At 36.9% G+C, this 17,093-nt stretch overlaps 1 protein-coding gene across 8 annotated transcripts in view; it reads left to right on the plus strand.

The window, feature by feature from the left end:
- Window positions 1-17,093, plus strand: part of LOC311283441 (A-kinase anchoring protein 13) — a 92,773-nt gene that overhangs the window by 53,574 nt on the left and 22,106 nt on the right. For 6 of the 8 annotated variants that reach the window (XM_084397832.1, XM_084397835.1, XM_084397836.1 and 3 more), the window contains exons 9-15: window positions 5,462-5,549; window positions 6,177-6,310; window positions 8,068-8,396; window positions 10,085-10,132; window positions 11,082-11,141; window positions 12,386-12,572; window positions 15,393-15,489. In XM_084397832.1, coding sequence (XP_084253958.1) covers window positions 5,462-5,549; window positions 6,177-6,310; window positions 8,068-8,396; window positions 10,085-10,132; window positions 11,082-11,141; window positions 12,386-12,572; window positions 15,393-15,489 — 943 coding nt within the window. The remainder of the gene's footprint in view (window positions 1-5,461; window positions 5,550-6,176; window positions 6,311-8,067; window positions 8,397-10,084; window positions 10,133-11,081; window positions 11,142-12,385; window positions 12,573-15,392; window positions 15,490-17,093) is intronic. The other 2 variants (XM_084397838.1, XM_084397839.1) reach the window with 1 other exon arrangement.

The raw sequence follows: 17,093 nt of genomic DNA on the forward strand, positions 1-17,093 counted from the left end.
ATTGTAAACCAATCTCGGCCCGGAATTCCCAGCACTGTTGGCTACAAATCTACTTTTAAAGTTCACCTGCCCACTGTTGTCCTGTTCTAGGCACCCATAATTCCTCAGGGGAAGGAGATTGTTTGGAGAAGGCAATTCTAGGGTAGTTTCCTGTTCTTGTGACATGGGTTCCCACAGGAAGCCAATACCGTCAAAGACTAAGGGGCCGTGTGTCAGGATAGGTCATGTGAAGGGCGTCAGGATCATGTTTGAATCAATGCACCTTTTCCATCTCACTCTTGAAGTGTTGAATTTGCCAGTCAATGAAGTGTTGTGGTGTTTTGTGGATTGAACTCCATTATGGCCCCATTTACTCTCCATCAGTGGCGTAAAGAAAACGACGCCACATGCCTGGGGAAATGCATGGCGGCTTTTTACAGCCTACGTCATGCGCTCGTGCACAACACTCCTTTGTCATAATTCCTTTCCTGACCAAACGCACACATGGTTTTTCAAACATTGTTCATTAATTCTGCGTGTTTTTTTTTTTATTCTTGTCCTTAATTTCCAGTTGTGCATGTAGAAGCCTGACGTCACATTTGCCGAAGCGAGCATCTTAAAGCCACTTTGAACTACTTGATGATTTCACTTCATGTTTGCGTTGTTCTGCTATAAATCATCCCCTGCAATGAGCTCTTTGTCCCAGCGCCTATTCAAAGCCCCATTGTGTCCGGATGCATCTCGAGATTCTCAATGCATGTAAACACACTCTGAAGGATTGTTTGCGCTAAAAATTGTGTATTGTCTGTATTAATTGTTATACAGGGTGTCTTTAAGTGAGATATCCTCGGTTTTTAATGCCAGTCATACTGTGACGAGACTAATATTGATTTGTCTAAGGATTATGCTAAATTATACTTAAAAGATTTCTGTCAAGTGTAGTTAGTGACAGTTAGACTAATGAGACCCTGACGAGCAGAATGTAAAACACTAACATATAGCACATATATTATGAAGTAAGGTAGATATTTGTTTATTTATTTGTTTATTTATTTTATTAAATGCTTTACTTGTATGTATTTGTGTAGGGACAGATACAATAAACATAAATAAACTGGGACAACAGCCAACCAATGCATGTATCATAGTGCTTGTTGCTAAAGCTAATTTGTAACACTTGTCCCTAGAAGGGCTTTTATAAATACAATTACAACAACAGCAAACAAACAAAAAAAGGAGAAAAGAGAGAGAGAGAGAAATCTGTTGCTGAATTAACCAAGACTTTGTAGCTTAAAATAAAAAAAATTAAAAAAATTGTATATATATATATATATATATATATATATATATATATATATATATGTATATATATATATATATATATAATATATCATATATAATATATAAAATATATATATATATATATATATATATAATATATATATATATAATTTTTTTTTTTTTTTTTTTTTTTGGTGTGGCATAATGAGATTATCTATATCATGCGGATCTTAGCATGCAAACTTTTTCCAGTTATGTTTAAGTAGTACAGAATTTTTTTCAATATGTTTTTAATAATGCGTTATTATTTTAAATATTGCGTAAAATAAGTTTAAATCAGTCTAAATTTAACTCTTTTTTTTTTCTGAAATAATAGTAAAATTTTCACATAAGATAAATCCAGTCATATCAGTAGCTTTATGGTGGCTGACATGTTGTTGATCACTTTTTTCAATAACCCCTATGTTATTGGACACTTTTGCTGAATAAATTAATAATGGCTGACTTATAGATGTATTGGAGCTATGTGGGCCTCCTTGCTTTTGCGATATTGACCTTTAAAAACAAACCCATATTGGTTGACCGATCGGATATATTAACATAGCTGGCCTGACAAATCTATATTTATGCTTTGTTTATGCCAAGTTATCCTTAAAGCGTGTATCCTGAAAAATAATCAAACCCGTCATGATCAAAGAACAGGACTCTGGCTGACCGTTTCTGCCTGTGGCATGTGTTTAGCATTTGGTCAGTGTGAGGCATTACGCATTTCCATTACTGCACATTGGCTCTAAATGCCACATTTGTGGACTGATTTTCACGACTCATTCAGTAATTGGTAGAAACGGTGTCTGGTTGGAAGTGTTTCTGTGTGTGTCTGCTACATCCATTACCATTATTACCAAGCCGTGAAACTGACATAAAATATCAGAGCAGTATCCCAGCTAACCTTCTGGTTCGCTGCAAATTTGTCCGCATAAACACATTTTTGAGCGTTTGGTAATATACATCCAGATACACACATCCACAAGCCTGCACACTCGAAAACTAGTGTTTAATTGGCTGAAACCGAGTGCTCTGTACTTGAGACTTTTCATTTGCTTTCCCACTCAAAGACAAGTTTATCATTCATAATAAAGATTGAAGGATTGGGGGCAGTGTGTTTGTATGATTTTGTTTGTCAGATTGAGGTTGATGTCTGTTCTGGGATCAGTAAACATAACATGCTTGCATGTCTAAGTTCCAGATGGTGTAAGACTCTCGGTGCTGTCTGGATCCTGTCAGAACCTACTGCGAATGGGAATGACATGTTTTTTGAACAGCAGTGAAACGTCACAGCCATGAATCGCTTTTCTTAATTCCATGATGGCGTGTCTTCATTAAAACAATTAGATATGTGGCCCGACACGTTATGTGGTGGCACTTAGGTAGACGACCAGAGTTTAAATCCAGCTTGTGTTATCTACGGATACCATCCCCTCATCTTTTCATACCCTTTTAAATAAAAGTGACCAAAAAAAAAAAGCCAATCGTTACCCGTTTTTTTACATGTTTGTTTTGTTTGTTTGTTTAGTATTTTGTTTTTTAATTGTCTGTTACATTTTTTTTAAACTTTTTGTTTTGGTTTAGTTTGTTTGATTTGTTTTTTGTTTTTTCGTTTAGTTGTCTGTTCGTTTATTGTTTTATTTAATTTAAATTTTGTTTTATTTGGGTTTTGTTTTTGTTTGATTTGTTTGTTTTTTGCTCGGTTTATTTTTTTTATTTTTTGTTTTGTTGATTGTTTTTTCATTTAGTTGTCTGCTCATTTTTTGTTTTGTTTTATTTTATTTGTTTTGTGCTTTTCTGTTTTGTTTTAAATTGTTTGATTTGTTTGTTTTTTTAGATCACAGCTTTGGAAATCATGACCACACATAAAGAAACTGATTCAACCAGCTATTCTTCCCATTTCGTTCTTTTTTCCAGTATTTGTTTCTGTTTCTCTCCTTACATCTCACTCTCTGAGAGTTAAAAGGCTGCAGCTGTTGACGGCTCTATTGAAAAGCCCACGCCCCTCTTTCTTGCCACACTAGAGCAGTGTCCATCCACCAATGACCAAACAAAGGAGGTCTATGACCAGAAGCCACACACGTGCGTGCACACAGCGGGTACACACTAAGCGTGGGAGTTGAGCGTGTGTCACATGCTTACGACAGGCAGTGGGTGGGTGTAATCAGTCCTGAATGGAGCCGATGATGGCCATGCAGATGAGCTGCACAGGAAGGTTTCTAAGCTTCTGTTTCCGCCACAGGGATGTTCTTCTTTTTCATGGTCTTTTGATCTTTCTATACTATGTTACAGCTGGTGTTGTAGCTCTTCTTTGATTACACTAACTAAAAAGTACCATGGTGTTGCAGTGTTGCTGTTTTTGGATTTATTTATATATTTATTTATTTATATACATTTATTTTATATTATTATTTAAATATTGAATTTGGCCTATTAACACCATATTCACCATTATTATTATTTATAATATTATTATTATTATTATTATATTATTACATTATTATTATTATTATTATTATTATTATTCATCCTTATTACCTAATGCATCAGTGTATAATAATATTGATGCATCAGGTGGTAGTAATACCATAGTAGTAATACTACTAATAATACATAACAATAGTACAATTTGTGGAAAATATGGTGTAAAAATGGGCATTAAGATTGATAAATGTCCCATCTTCCCGAAGTCTATGGGTATTTTGAATTGGATTTTGGTTAAATAAATTATCCTGATGGACAAAACGTGTTACTATCATAATCTTTTGTTGATCACAGAGCTTTTTATTTTATTTTTTACAATAAACCAAAAGCCTATGTAAAAATCCTATTGTGTTTTTGTTGAGGGAACCAGTGTAATGCCATCTTCCGGGTTGGCCTACAAATTTACATCATTCCTGCACCACTATTGTACGGTGACCACTTTGTCCTTACAGTAGCCTAAAACTAGCCCTCTATGGCCCGTTCACAGCTGCTCTATGTTGAACGTTAGTGGGCCGTGATGTTTACATGTGGGTCACATTCCTCTAGGTCTGTTCTGAATGCCCCACACATGCCCCCAGAAACCCTTCCTGCCCCAAATCACAGCCTTGAGGGTTTACAACCACATGTAACTCTCTCAGGAGGTAGACGCTCTTACCACTGCTAATATTTCTGTTCACGAGCTGAAGAAAGGCACATTTCTTCATCAAGAAAGTGAATTATTCTGTGGTCGAAGGAAAATGCTTTAGCCGTCCAAGTCGAAACCATTGACATATTTGTCCTGGTTTTAGGTTGCAGAGGAAACCATCTTTCACCTGATGCATCAGTACTGTATGTCCTGCTGGATTCTAGCATGATTTTTAGCAGATGATGGATCTTGAGAATATTATGCATTTAAGAAAATCAATACCTTTAGAAAATCAATTCTTTTTGTATTTAAAAAACAAATAGTTTTTTGTATTGTCATTTTTCTAAACTGGCAAATGTAATTTCCAACATCTTCAATTAAGTGAGATTATTACCGTGTGTGAATTACCTGAGTCTCTCAACAGCGTTCTGCAGCAGCGTCTCTACTAATAGCGAAACTGTAAGTTTATCTGCTTCAAGAACAGCGCCACTATTACCTCGCTAGTGAGAAATGCCATGTAGCTTTAAAGTTGCTAAACTATTTTACTGACAACACGTTTCTGTGCGAGTGTGTGTCCGTACTGTATGTGTGTGTGTTTGAGTGGGAGAAAGAGAGCATCTGCTTTCCATACGTAATAAAATGTTTTTTTTTTGTGGTAAAAAACATGGAAATAATTTGTTGTTTTTATACTGTTGTTTACTATAAAACATTAGTTTTTTCTTGGTCAGTGTCATTGTGGGTTGTGGTTCTTTTGCTGTTGTAGGCTGTAAGGACCTTTGAAATAACTGAAATCATCTGGCGAAGTGATATGGAACTGTAATAATACGGTCAAGACCTGCCTGGAACTTTCCCTGAAAATAATTGCACACCTTAGAACATTCGTCAACCAATCAAATTTCATGTCACTAGTATTTTTTTATATGACAAATATGAATATTAGTTCAGAATATACAAAATCAGCTGTAAAGTTTTCTGATCTGTATATCAAAAGAGTTATTTTGGATATGATATGACACACTCTAAACTGGAATGATTTTCTCATTGCAGATTCACAGAGAGACAGAGACGTTTTACTCAGTTGATGCCAGTCGAGATGCTGGACTCCAGGAGAAGAAATCCACTTCAGTGAGCTCAGGTAACCAACTGGTTTTGCTTCAAAAGCCTGATGTCTTTTGCATTGAATATCAAGTTTGTAACCCAAATGTTCATGGTCTTTGAGGATGTTCATGTTCGCACCTACATAATTGTGGCTTCTAAGAATAAATTTACACTGAAATACCACAGAGTTTTACTGAACGTACGGCGTTTGACGTCAACAACTCAACATTGCATCACGGAGGTTTAGTTACATCCAGAACAAAACACAAAAACCTCTTTCATACATCTTCCAGCATGCTACAAAAGAAAGGATGCCCTCTTTGCTCAGACTGTGTCTGTGTGTGTCCAATCTAAATAGTGCCCACATTGTGTCACATGGGAAACGACATACACATCCTCCAAAGACTAAATGAATGTCTTCCTGTCAATACAAAAGACTCCACTAGTCAAATAAGATCATCTATTTAAGTAGATGACATCAACATCCTGTCTGCGAAGATTGCGAGAAGAGATGCAACACAATGGCCTGAAATGACTCACTTTCAGACTGTATTTTGATTTAGTTCGTGAGAATCGAGTCTGGTCTGTTTTATTTTCTATGTATTCTTCTTCTGTTGCTATACAACATTCTCATGTTGTTCCTGATTCTTCTTTCCCCCCCCAGAATTCCCCCCTTCGACCCCCTCACCCGAGAGCGTACGTCACAAAGAGTCAGCGAGCCCCATGCGGGGCTCTGTCAGCGATGGCGACTCTCTCTTTAGCCAGGATTTGGGAGAGGACATAGTTTTTAATAATAAGGTGGGTGCGGATTTGCGTTGTTTCCAATATCACCCAATTCTGTTTGTTTTCGAAGCAGAGTTGCTATTTGTTTTGTTTCTATGTGTCTACCAAGCGGAACCCCTCGCTTTTGCCTCTGCCATATAAAGCAGTTATGTAATACATCTCATTTTCAGTGGTGATCTTCTCTACACACAACATCTTGCTCCACTGACATCATGTCATGTGACGTGAGCAAATCGGTGGGCCAAGGCCATTATTATGACCTCATCCTCAGACATGCTTCCTCCTCTTTTTCCCACCACCTCTAAGGATTTCTCCACCCCTTAAACTCCTTGCCTCAATTTAAAGATGTTTAACACGGACTTAGACACTTAAGTGTTGCTCTTAGCAAGTCGCAGAGAAAAATAGTACTTTTTGAGAACTGTAATGTTTGGTTTACTTGGTGGTAAGTAGATCCCTCTATATTTTTTTACAATCCTATTTTGAAAAGCAGAATAGGCTAATCTCAAGTGGTTTCCACCACCATGTCCCTTTACAATATAAAACTATTGATTCAAAGATTTAACATTTTTAGTTAGAGAGCATAGTGAGATTGACTCAACTACGTCATTCACAGTGCTTTATGGGAATTGGCAGGTGTTAAAGGTGTTATTTCTTTGCAGAAGAAGTATTATATATAGTTTTTCACCTGGAATTCTGCTCTTGGACAAGATAATTAAAAAAAAGTTGAAATAATGTGAGCAAATGGCTCCAACAAAAGCATATACTGTTGATTAACAACCTTGTAGCTTTAAAGGTTTTTACAGTAAGTTATCTTTATAAATTAATTCCCCTATTGAGAACATTCATGGGATTTTTACTTCTGGAACCCGACTGTTCCCACCTATTGTAGCTAAGCTAGCAGGCTAATTAGCTATTGGTATGTTAACCTGCCATGCTAATTGGCTAGCAGTTTGCTTAGAGAACAGGCTAAGCAGCTAGCAGTATGCAATGCTAAGTTAGGTTGCACACAATGCGGAGATAAAACAAATTCTCATTCAAAAGAGCAATTTTTTAGTCAAAGCTTGATGTTTTTGCTTCATTTTGGCAGAAGAGAAAATATTTAAATGCTTACATTGGCTAAAGGTTTATTTTTGGAGGACATTAGCTTTATATGGTCCCCAAACTAGCCTACTTTTTCTCTTGGAATTGTACATGGAATTTCATGTAGCATGCTTACATTTTCTCTAAGCTCTGAAAGCAGGTAGAGGCACTTCACCTAAGCTTGACTTGTGTTCTGGAAGTGTGTGTCCCCCCCCCCATAGCTCATAAAGTCAACTATTACGGTACGGTTAGTGTGTAATGTAGCCGCTAGCTCACCACACCCCTCTCCTGGCTGCGGTCTCAGCATGCAAGGAAACTAATGAGCCGCTGTGAATGGAAATGAGTGTCAGGGCTGTGTGTGTTTCTATGTTATGTAAGCTTTATAAGGATGGAAAGAACTCTGAGACTCCATGGGGTTTGCAGGGGAAAAAAAATGAGTCTGCTTGTATGTACACTGCAGATGTAAAATTGGTACGTCATCAGCAGTCATTCGCAAAATTCACATGCGCTTGTCCTAACCAGGCGCTACATGTGATTTTCATTACATCAGGCTGGGAAGTTCAACCCACAGTGCAATTTCATTGGTCCAAAATCCCAGTCTTACTAGCTGTCTGCCAAACATCAAATGCATTTAGATCGAAAGTGATTTTGTTTTTGCGAACTCTATTTGTCGTCCTCTTTCTCCATCAAAGGGTGAGGACAGTGTCACTCTGACCAGCGGTGTGTCCATGACCTACTCGTCCTCTACAGATGACAGCTCCAGTCTGGGGACCCCTAGCGCCATCCCTCAGGCCAGCACAGAGGCCCCTGCATCAGACACCTGTCAGGAAAATCTCACTTCTCCTGGAGCTTCACCCATTTCTAGAGAAACAGAGGAGGAAGAAAAAAAGGACCGTCTGACCGAGGTCCCGGAGCGGTCGGCCATTTTACGCACCTCCATACGATCCCTGTCTCCTTTACGCAGGCACAGCTGGGGCCCGGGCAAAAATTCAGCAGGGGAGACAGAGATTAGTCAGCGCAGGTATGAATCTCCACAGTTTTGTGACTTAACACTGTGTACTTTGTTTTTTACACATACGCTAGGATATGTACAGTTCACGTGATGTAAGTATTGTCATCATGCAGCCCAGGCTGTAGTTTTACAGACATTACAAAAACATTTTTTTGTCAGTCATAACTTTTTAAGAGAAATAGCGCAGACACGTGTTGAGCGACTGTTTGCACACGTTATAATATGGAATATACTTTGAAAGGCTTCACATTCGTCTGTACACATACACAAAGCGTTCATGTCAAAATTGAAGTCACTTTGCGGAATGCAAACAGCTTTTTTCTGTCCTCTTGAAACAGGACATTGGGGTTACGACATATTGAGGGGTTTGAACTACTCTTAAATAGCCAATTGACTTTAGTTTTACATCACAGTCTGGTGTAGTGCACATTTAGATAATCCTATCCCTCTTAAACCCTAAAAGGTAGCCATTTGTAATGATGAACATAATGCAATATCTTCTTTTAGATAATTAAAAGATCATTTTAGATGTCCTTCTGTAGTAATGGAGTTAGTTTACTAGTGGTATGCTAAGCTACCAGGCTAATCGGTTAGCGGGGCATTGGGATAGCAGGCTAATAATGTTCCAAAACATATCGCAGTATCTAGTTCTAGAAAATAATCAAAGGTTATCAGGTCGAGGTATGCTCAGATAGCAGGCTAATCAGTTTGTGGTATTTCAAGCTCTTATTCTAATCAGATGTGTGGTATGCAAAGCTGCAGTTACGCTTGCAGTTGCTCAGTTTTGGTTTTTGTCCCATCATCTTCGCATTAGTTTTGCTTTGTGTACAGCTCTCCCCTGAGTCATTGGCAGTCTGTATGTGAATGTGTTTGTGTGTTTGTGTGTTTATGAAGGGAAATCCCAGAAGTGTGAGGGCTCTTTCCTCTGTGGGCTTTGTAAGCAGGCAGATGTTCTGTGAGAAAGAAAGAGCTGTATTTAGGTCACACAAGACTTTGTTCCTGCTAATGATAAAACAGATATCCTCTAATACTCAGAAAGACAGAAAAGAGGAACATCATGGTTAACATCATGGTTGTGTTTCTTTTCATGCTGAAGAGAACCCAATATGTAAAAAAAATTCTGGAATTAATTATTAATTTATATCCAATAAATCCACTATCTTTTTTCATTTATTGACTTAAAATTAAGTAAAATTATTTGCCTGGTACCTTTAGGTTGTGTTTATATATATATAATTAATATTATAGTTTATACAAATATAGTTGTTCGTATAAAATACAATAAACATTATGTATATTTTAAACAAAAAAAGACTGCAAAACCAGAATAATTTCATTATATTGACTTTATTTTATTAAGTTTTTGTATTGACCATAATTACAGCATAAAAATAAATATTTTAGAAAGTTTCAGTAATTATAATACATTTTTATATAATTATGATTATTACATATTTATAATTTATATCAGAATATTAATTTATAATTATTATTAGAATAATTCAGTTATTGGTATCATCCAAAAATGTATGTATTGGTGCATAATATATTTGCATCTATATTTGAATGTTTTTACTCTTGTTTCTAGTAAACATTCCTAGGGCTGTCAATCATCTCATCCGCTCTTCATATTCATTTTAGTTTCATTATTTCTGTCTATCCATCTTCTCATCATTTTCATCCATCACTTTTTCCAGTTCGTCAGGAGGTGAAGTGGAGCGCAGGTCTACAGGCCATAGGAGAAGGTACCATCATCCATTTTCACTCTTTCCGCTCAGGGTCCCTATCAAACTGTTTCTGAATGGTCCATGGAAATATTTAAAATGCTGTTGTGGTGTGTGCACCATATGCTGTGGGAAAAACTGTCACTAACTGATCTCATCAAAACATCCCATGAATCTCTTCGAAGTTAAACACGTTTAGTTTACACGTTCAGTGTTATATTAACCTTGTTTCCACCATGGAATAAAAAAAGGTAACTGCCTATATAAACTCATAATTCAGACTTTTTTTCTCACAATTGCAAGTCTGTAACTTGCAATTCTGAATTTATTTCTCGCAAATCTGAGTTTATATCTCGGAATTCTGAGCTTATACCTAAACTCAAAAAAATCTGAATTATGAGATATAAACTGTGAGAAATAAAGTCATAATTGTGAGTTATAAACTTGAAATTTCAGGAAATAATTGCAAGTAATAACTCGCAATCGCGAGAAAAGAGTCATAATTGCGAGTTATAGACTTAGAATTATAGAAATGCATGAAATAGTCATAATTGTGACCTATCAACTTTCAGTTGTGAGAAATAAAGTCAGAATTGCAAGTTTATATCACACAATTCTGACTTTTTTTCAAAATTCTGCAAGAAAAAAAGTATTGACGATTAAAAAGTCTTTGGTAAAGAGTTTAAAAGAATAAAAAGAGATTTAAAAAGTCGCAATTACTTTTTACTTTTTTTTTATTTCATTAAAAATTAAATGAAATCAATTTTTTAATTACATATTTCATTTTTTTATTATTATAATAATAATAATAATAATAATAATAATTAGTAAAAAAAAAAATATTTAACGTTTATTTTATTTCAACTAATACAAATGTTACAATGTTAATGTAAATGTTACTAACAAGTTTCTCTTTTATCTTTCTGTCCATCCATCCTTCCATCCTCCTTTCATGTGCTTAACTATGAAGCATGAGCTGGTGTCCTTCGGTTGTCCTGAACACAGAAAACGACGAAATAAATGAAAGAAGGTAAAAAAAGAGGAAGTGTCTAAAATCTTTAAAGAAAACTACTACTTGGGTAATGGTTACGGCATGAATTGCATTATGAAAGCACAAATGGTGTGTTGGTGTAAAAACAGAGGTGTATGTGGATGGCGAATTGTGTGTTACGTGTGTTAGTCTACTTCCTTTCTCTATGGTTTATTCTTCACTCCTCTCCGGACAAACATCTGAGACCACAAACACTCTTGCAGTCACTTCCGCTTACTTCATTGTCTGAGACAGAAACGGCCACTTTCATGGATCCGTTTAGCCGAACAGTAGATTAAACTGCAGTATCACAGCAGATATTAACTAATGTCAACAATGACTAACATATTGATCTGGATCTCAGAACCTGATGAGAGGTGAGATGTTTTTACTTTTGTCTTACCACATTGTCACTTTAAGCGTTTCCTGTTAGAAAGAATTTCAGAACACATCACACTCAACATAGTTGCTTTCTGAACAATTAGCTTGAAGTAAATTGAAAACATTTCATGTTTTTTAGCATGTAGTTTAAATCTTGTACATACAGTGGTCCAAAAAACTATTGGAATACTTACACTGCACTTTAAATGATTGAATTTCATTTCATTCAATGTGGCATCTGCAAACAAATTATTCTTTTTTTTCCAGAACTATCATTTCTGTAATTGCTTTTAACCATTTAATCCAAAAGTAATTTTCACTGCATCTATGAAGTAACTTGCCCTCAAATTCACACTGGTCTCCAAATAGATGTATGCACTTGACACACTAATGTTTGACAATGAGAAAGTGTCAGAATATATGTAGTGTTAATTTTAACAGTACGTTAGACAGTATGCTGTTTTTATCATTTAAAACTCAACAAATAACCTTTATTGAAGTGATTGGCTTGCCCTCTTAATATATGCAATTTGGGTTGATACTTAATTGAGTGGCATTTTCACCATGCGTAAAATTGTTGTATAGCGTGTGTCATGGCCAGCTTTCACAGACTGAGGTCAAGCTTTTATTGTCATAATTTGCTAGTTGACTTATGCTTGTTTTCATTTGATTATTATTATTTTTTTTTTGTATGTGAATCTCAATGAGTTTGGTCTAGCGTGTGTGTTTAAATGTCACCCACAAGAAGGTAAAAGATCTTGGGGGATTCAGTGTGCACTGTGTACATGTCGTCACCATCTCACCTTTTTAAAATATCTCATCCACAAAGACATTCAGGCATAATCACATATTTATTTCCACAGTTACAGCCTGGAAGGACTTGCAGCAGAGAAGGAAGGAAGGAAAAGTCTGATCCAGCATGTAGGGGAGGCCAGCCAGGAACCAAACTGTCCGTCAAAGCTGGACAGAGAAGAGAGAGGCTCGCTTGTGTCCCTGACTGAAGAGGAACAGGAATCAGACCTGGGCGACTGCAGCAGTTTAGACAGTCAGGTAAAATACCATTTATGAATGGATAGATCCAGCGTTGAAACCTGATTGGTAGTGCAACATTTATAGACATAGACAAAAAGCCAATATATGCACCTGTGACCACACATCAAATGATTTTTATATGAATGTAACAAAATCTATTAAAACTATATTACTTGAACCAGTTAAATTAATATTTATCCAAAGCGACTTACATTTAAGGAATACACCAAGCGATTCATCATAAAGAGGCAATAAACATGAGAAGTGCTAGTAATACAAAGTTTCAGCCATCACTCAGGATTGTACAAGCTAGAATAGGGAGGAAAATTATGAGAGCATTGACAAGTAATATAATGAAGTAGATGTTTCTCTGTGATGGTACCACAAGGTACCTGTCACTTACTGACCACAGGTTCCTAGAGGGCAGAGTGGAGATAGGAGGGGCGGAGCCTGTGGCCATCATGTAGGCCAGCACCAATGTCTTCAACTTTATGCAAGCTGCTACCGGAAGCCAGTGCCGAGAGATAAACAGCGGCGTGACATGGGCTATTTTGGGTTCGGTGAAGACCAGTCGAGCCTCTGCATTCTGAATAATTTGAAGTGGTTTTGATTGCACACGAAGAGTGTTGCAATAGTCCAGCCTAGAAATGACAAGGGCCTAGACGAGAAGTTGTGTTGCATGCTCAGTTAGGAAGGGTCTGATCTTCCTGATGCTGTACAGTGCAAACATGCATGATGCACCTACATGCTGTTCTAGCAGTGTGGTCTTCGAAGGTCAGCTGGTCATCCAAAATTACACCAAGATTCCTGACCGAACTTGATGGGATTATTGTCGCTGAACCTAGCTGGACGGTGAAATTGTGCTGTACTGATGAAGTGGCTGGGTAGACGAGAAGTTTTGTCTTTGCTAAGTTGAGTTGCATGTGTTTGCATGTTCTTTCATCCATTTCATCCAAAATGTCCACCAGGCAGTCTGAGGTCTGTGCAGCTACCATGGGATCATCTGGTTGAAATGAAAAGTAGAGCTGTGTGTCATAAGCATAGATATGGTAGAAGTAACCTGTATAATGGGTCCTAGTAATGTAGTGTATATGGAGAAGAGGAGGGGTCTAAGAACTGAACCCTGAGGTACCCCGGTGATCAGTTGATGTATTTTGGATTTTTAGGCAAAAGACCTACCTGTAAAATAAGATTCAAACCAGCAAAGTGGAGTTCCAATAATGCCCAGTGATGAGAGGGTGGACACAAGGATCCGATGATAGTGTCAAAAGCTGCAGATAGATGTAGTCAAGTCACATTTATTTACATAGCGCTTTTTACAATACAGATTGTTTCAAAGCAGCTTTACAGAGATAACAGGAAAATAATGTGACAAAGTTTGTATCCAGAATAAAATAGCGTCACATAATAGCGAACAGATGTTTCATTTTTGTTGTAAAAAAAGTTATTTATATATATAAAACCGTGATGTCATCGTCCAGCTCAATTCAGTTCGCATATAATGGTGTAAATGCAGGCAGATCAATATTATTGTTGAATATTAAATTAAATGTTAAATTTAATGTCCCCAACTAAGCAAGCCAAAAGCCAATGGCAACAAAGGTGAAAAAAGGCAACAGTGGCAAGGAACCAAAACTCCATCAGGTGGCAGAATAGAGAAAGAAACCTTGGAAGAACCCAGGCTCCTCTGGCAAATGAGCAGTGTATGATATGATTAAGGCAGCATTATAGGTCAGAAGTCAGATTGGATTGGAACAATCAGAATATTATCCAGTTCCATCTGGTTGAAGATCGAAGTCATCACGCCGGTATGGAGACTGGTTTGTTGAGGGTCATTGCCGATGGCTGTCGTGTTGATGAGGCCTTCATAGGGGAGAGTCTAGTTGACACAATCTCTGCTGACACTTCAGGGATGCGTTGTGGTAGTGTCTAGGCGCAGGTCCTCCATCTGATCTGGATATAGACCCAGATCCGGCTGACTACATCATGCGTTGTTGTCGTGTCTAGTATAATTTTCTATATAGATTTAAACTGACAGAGTGTGTCTGCTTCCCGGACAAAGTTAAGGAGACTGTTCCAGTTTAGGTGCTAAATAGGAAAAGGATCTACCGCCAGCAGTCGATTTTGATATTCTAGGTATTATCAACTGGCCAGAATTTTGAGATCGCAATAGACGTGAAGGATGATAATGCGTTAAGAGCTCGCTCAAGTACTGCGGAGCTAAACCATTTAGTGCGTTGTAAGTAATCAGCAATATTAAAAAATTATACAATGTTTAATAGGGAGCCAGTGCAGTGTTGACCTAGCAGCATGAGAACTGATGATTTGGAATTAGCTCTTGCAATCCGTAGAGATTCAGTAACCGACAGAAAGGCAGTCTTGTTTAAATCGCCACTTTAAAAAAATAATTGGTTATCGTCCAGCTTTTTGTTCTGTGAAAGGAAAGATGATACCTTATACCAAAAGATATTGGATATATATATCATTTTTTTATTAATTTATATTTTAGTAAGTTCATTTAAAACCATTTAAACTAACTATATTACTTTGTAGAATTTTATTTATATTCTAATATTTTATCTTAATATTATAATATTATTATTGATATAATAGATTATTTTAATTTATATTAATTTTATAAATGTATTATTCAAACCATTTAAACTATATTACTTTTGTAGATTTTTTTTTATATTTTAATATTTGATCATATATCTTTAAATTTATTTATTGTTGATATGTTTATGACCACAATAAATTTCCATGAAATTTTGTAGTAATAATTTTATTGCATTTAATTACATTGATTGACTTATTTGTCATGTACGCTGCTTTCAGAAGTCCATCCATTCTGGACGAAGATGTGTCCAACCTTCACAACCCATTCTCACCAAGTCTGTCTCCATGTTGGCCATCAGTCAGAAAGACCTGGAAGGTGAGTTTAAACACCCTCTCTGGTTTTCTATTCTGCGTCTCACTGTGCCACTCTGAGCTCTGCAGCACTGTAATGCAAAAATGTATTTTGTGTTTAAAAAGCAATTTAAATAAAGCATATAAATAAGCTTAGATCAGATGTTGCAGAGTTCAGACCGTTTCTTTTCTCTGCTGACCTCTTTTCATGCCCTTGTGGAAAGAGAAGTAGTGGAAACATTCCGTCAAATATGACCACACACTGACCACTCACTTCCTGCCAGTCATAATCTAACACCCTGATTTTCGTGTCCTGGGATTTTTATACTACAAAAAAGGTCCTGTATCAACTGGGATTGTTGGGATTCTTCAACTCCTCAGATTTGGACCTGCCGTGGTTCCCTTTCACTGTGGTGTCTCTTTAAGGGAGTGGACATTTACTGCCAGTGTATTAGCACCCAATTTTATTATAACGCCTGCTTTGATCTTTTTTGCCCATGTGATCATGGAACCAACCAGCGATCGGACGGCCACGACCCAAGCGGCGAATCTCCTTCTCCTTCAGCATCTCGCCCTTGCTCCCAAAATCTAAAACTCTCTTTTCTATTGGCTCTTCATCCAGTGATGAGGAGGAGGCAGTCAGTAAGTAAAAGAATGTCCCACAATGCCTGGCGTGGCCCCTGCCCGACCCTTGCTTAATGTGAAGTGTGCCCCCTACTTCCCTTGTGTCACTAAGTTATTGATCAGACTGGCCCCTTGAATTATATTCTAAAACACCTATTCAGTATTATTTTTTTTATTTAATTATTTATTTAAATTGTCCCATGTGTTGAGTGAATCACTTTTATGACAGTGTTGAGTTATTGATCTGCCTAAAACGTTTTATCTAACCTATGGGTTATAAAAAATGGTAGAAAATTAACACTGATTGACTGAAGTGCCAAAATAATAAAATTATTATTTTTTTTTTAATTCTCTACGCAATAACTTAATGAACTTTGTGTATAATGTGCATGTTGTCTGGTGATGCATTTATTGCACCTTTAGATTACTTTTTGATCAAAACTTTGAAGAGAATCTTGCTTAGCGGGTTAAAGTTAGTTAAGTTGTTGACAAGTTTATAACTAGCTTTCTGAATTATAATACGTCTGGTTTACTGGCACAGATATTCGCGGTACTTCACCCCCTTGAGTACTGTGGTGGTTTGTTACCGCCGCAGTAACGCAACTACGCTCATTAAGTATGTGCAGCGGAAGCGCGTGCTTACGATGCATTTGCCAAGAATCCTTCATAGTCCCACGTCTGACAGAAAAATGGTATTTTAGTAAGCACATTCTTTTACTCAAGTCATTCCTGCGGATTATTGGACGGATGTCACGGATAGCGGGTCTCCCAAATGAGACATTGCCACGTCTGTATAGTTTCTTTCCATTGGCTCCATCTCTCGCCATGTCTTTCAAAGTCATTTAAATCCACATAAACACATTTCATAGCACTGCTTTTAGATTTCACAGCTGCTTAGAGTTCCTTGTAAAAAGAAATGTCTAGATAGCCAAAAAGGCATATCAAGCTTTCACCTGAACATGGCAATTCCAAGCAAATATAGGCTTGCATCAATGGTTTGTACAG

Source organism: Rutilus rutilus, assembly GCF_951802725.1.
Source record: "Rutilus rutilus genome assembly, chromosome: 23".
Classification (NCBI taxonomy): domain Eukaryota; kingdom Metazoa; phylum Chordata; class Actinopteri; order Cypriniformes; family Leuciscidae; genus Rutilus; species Rutilus rutilus.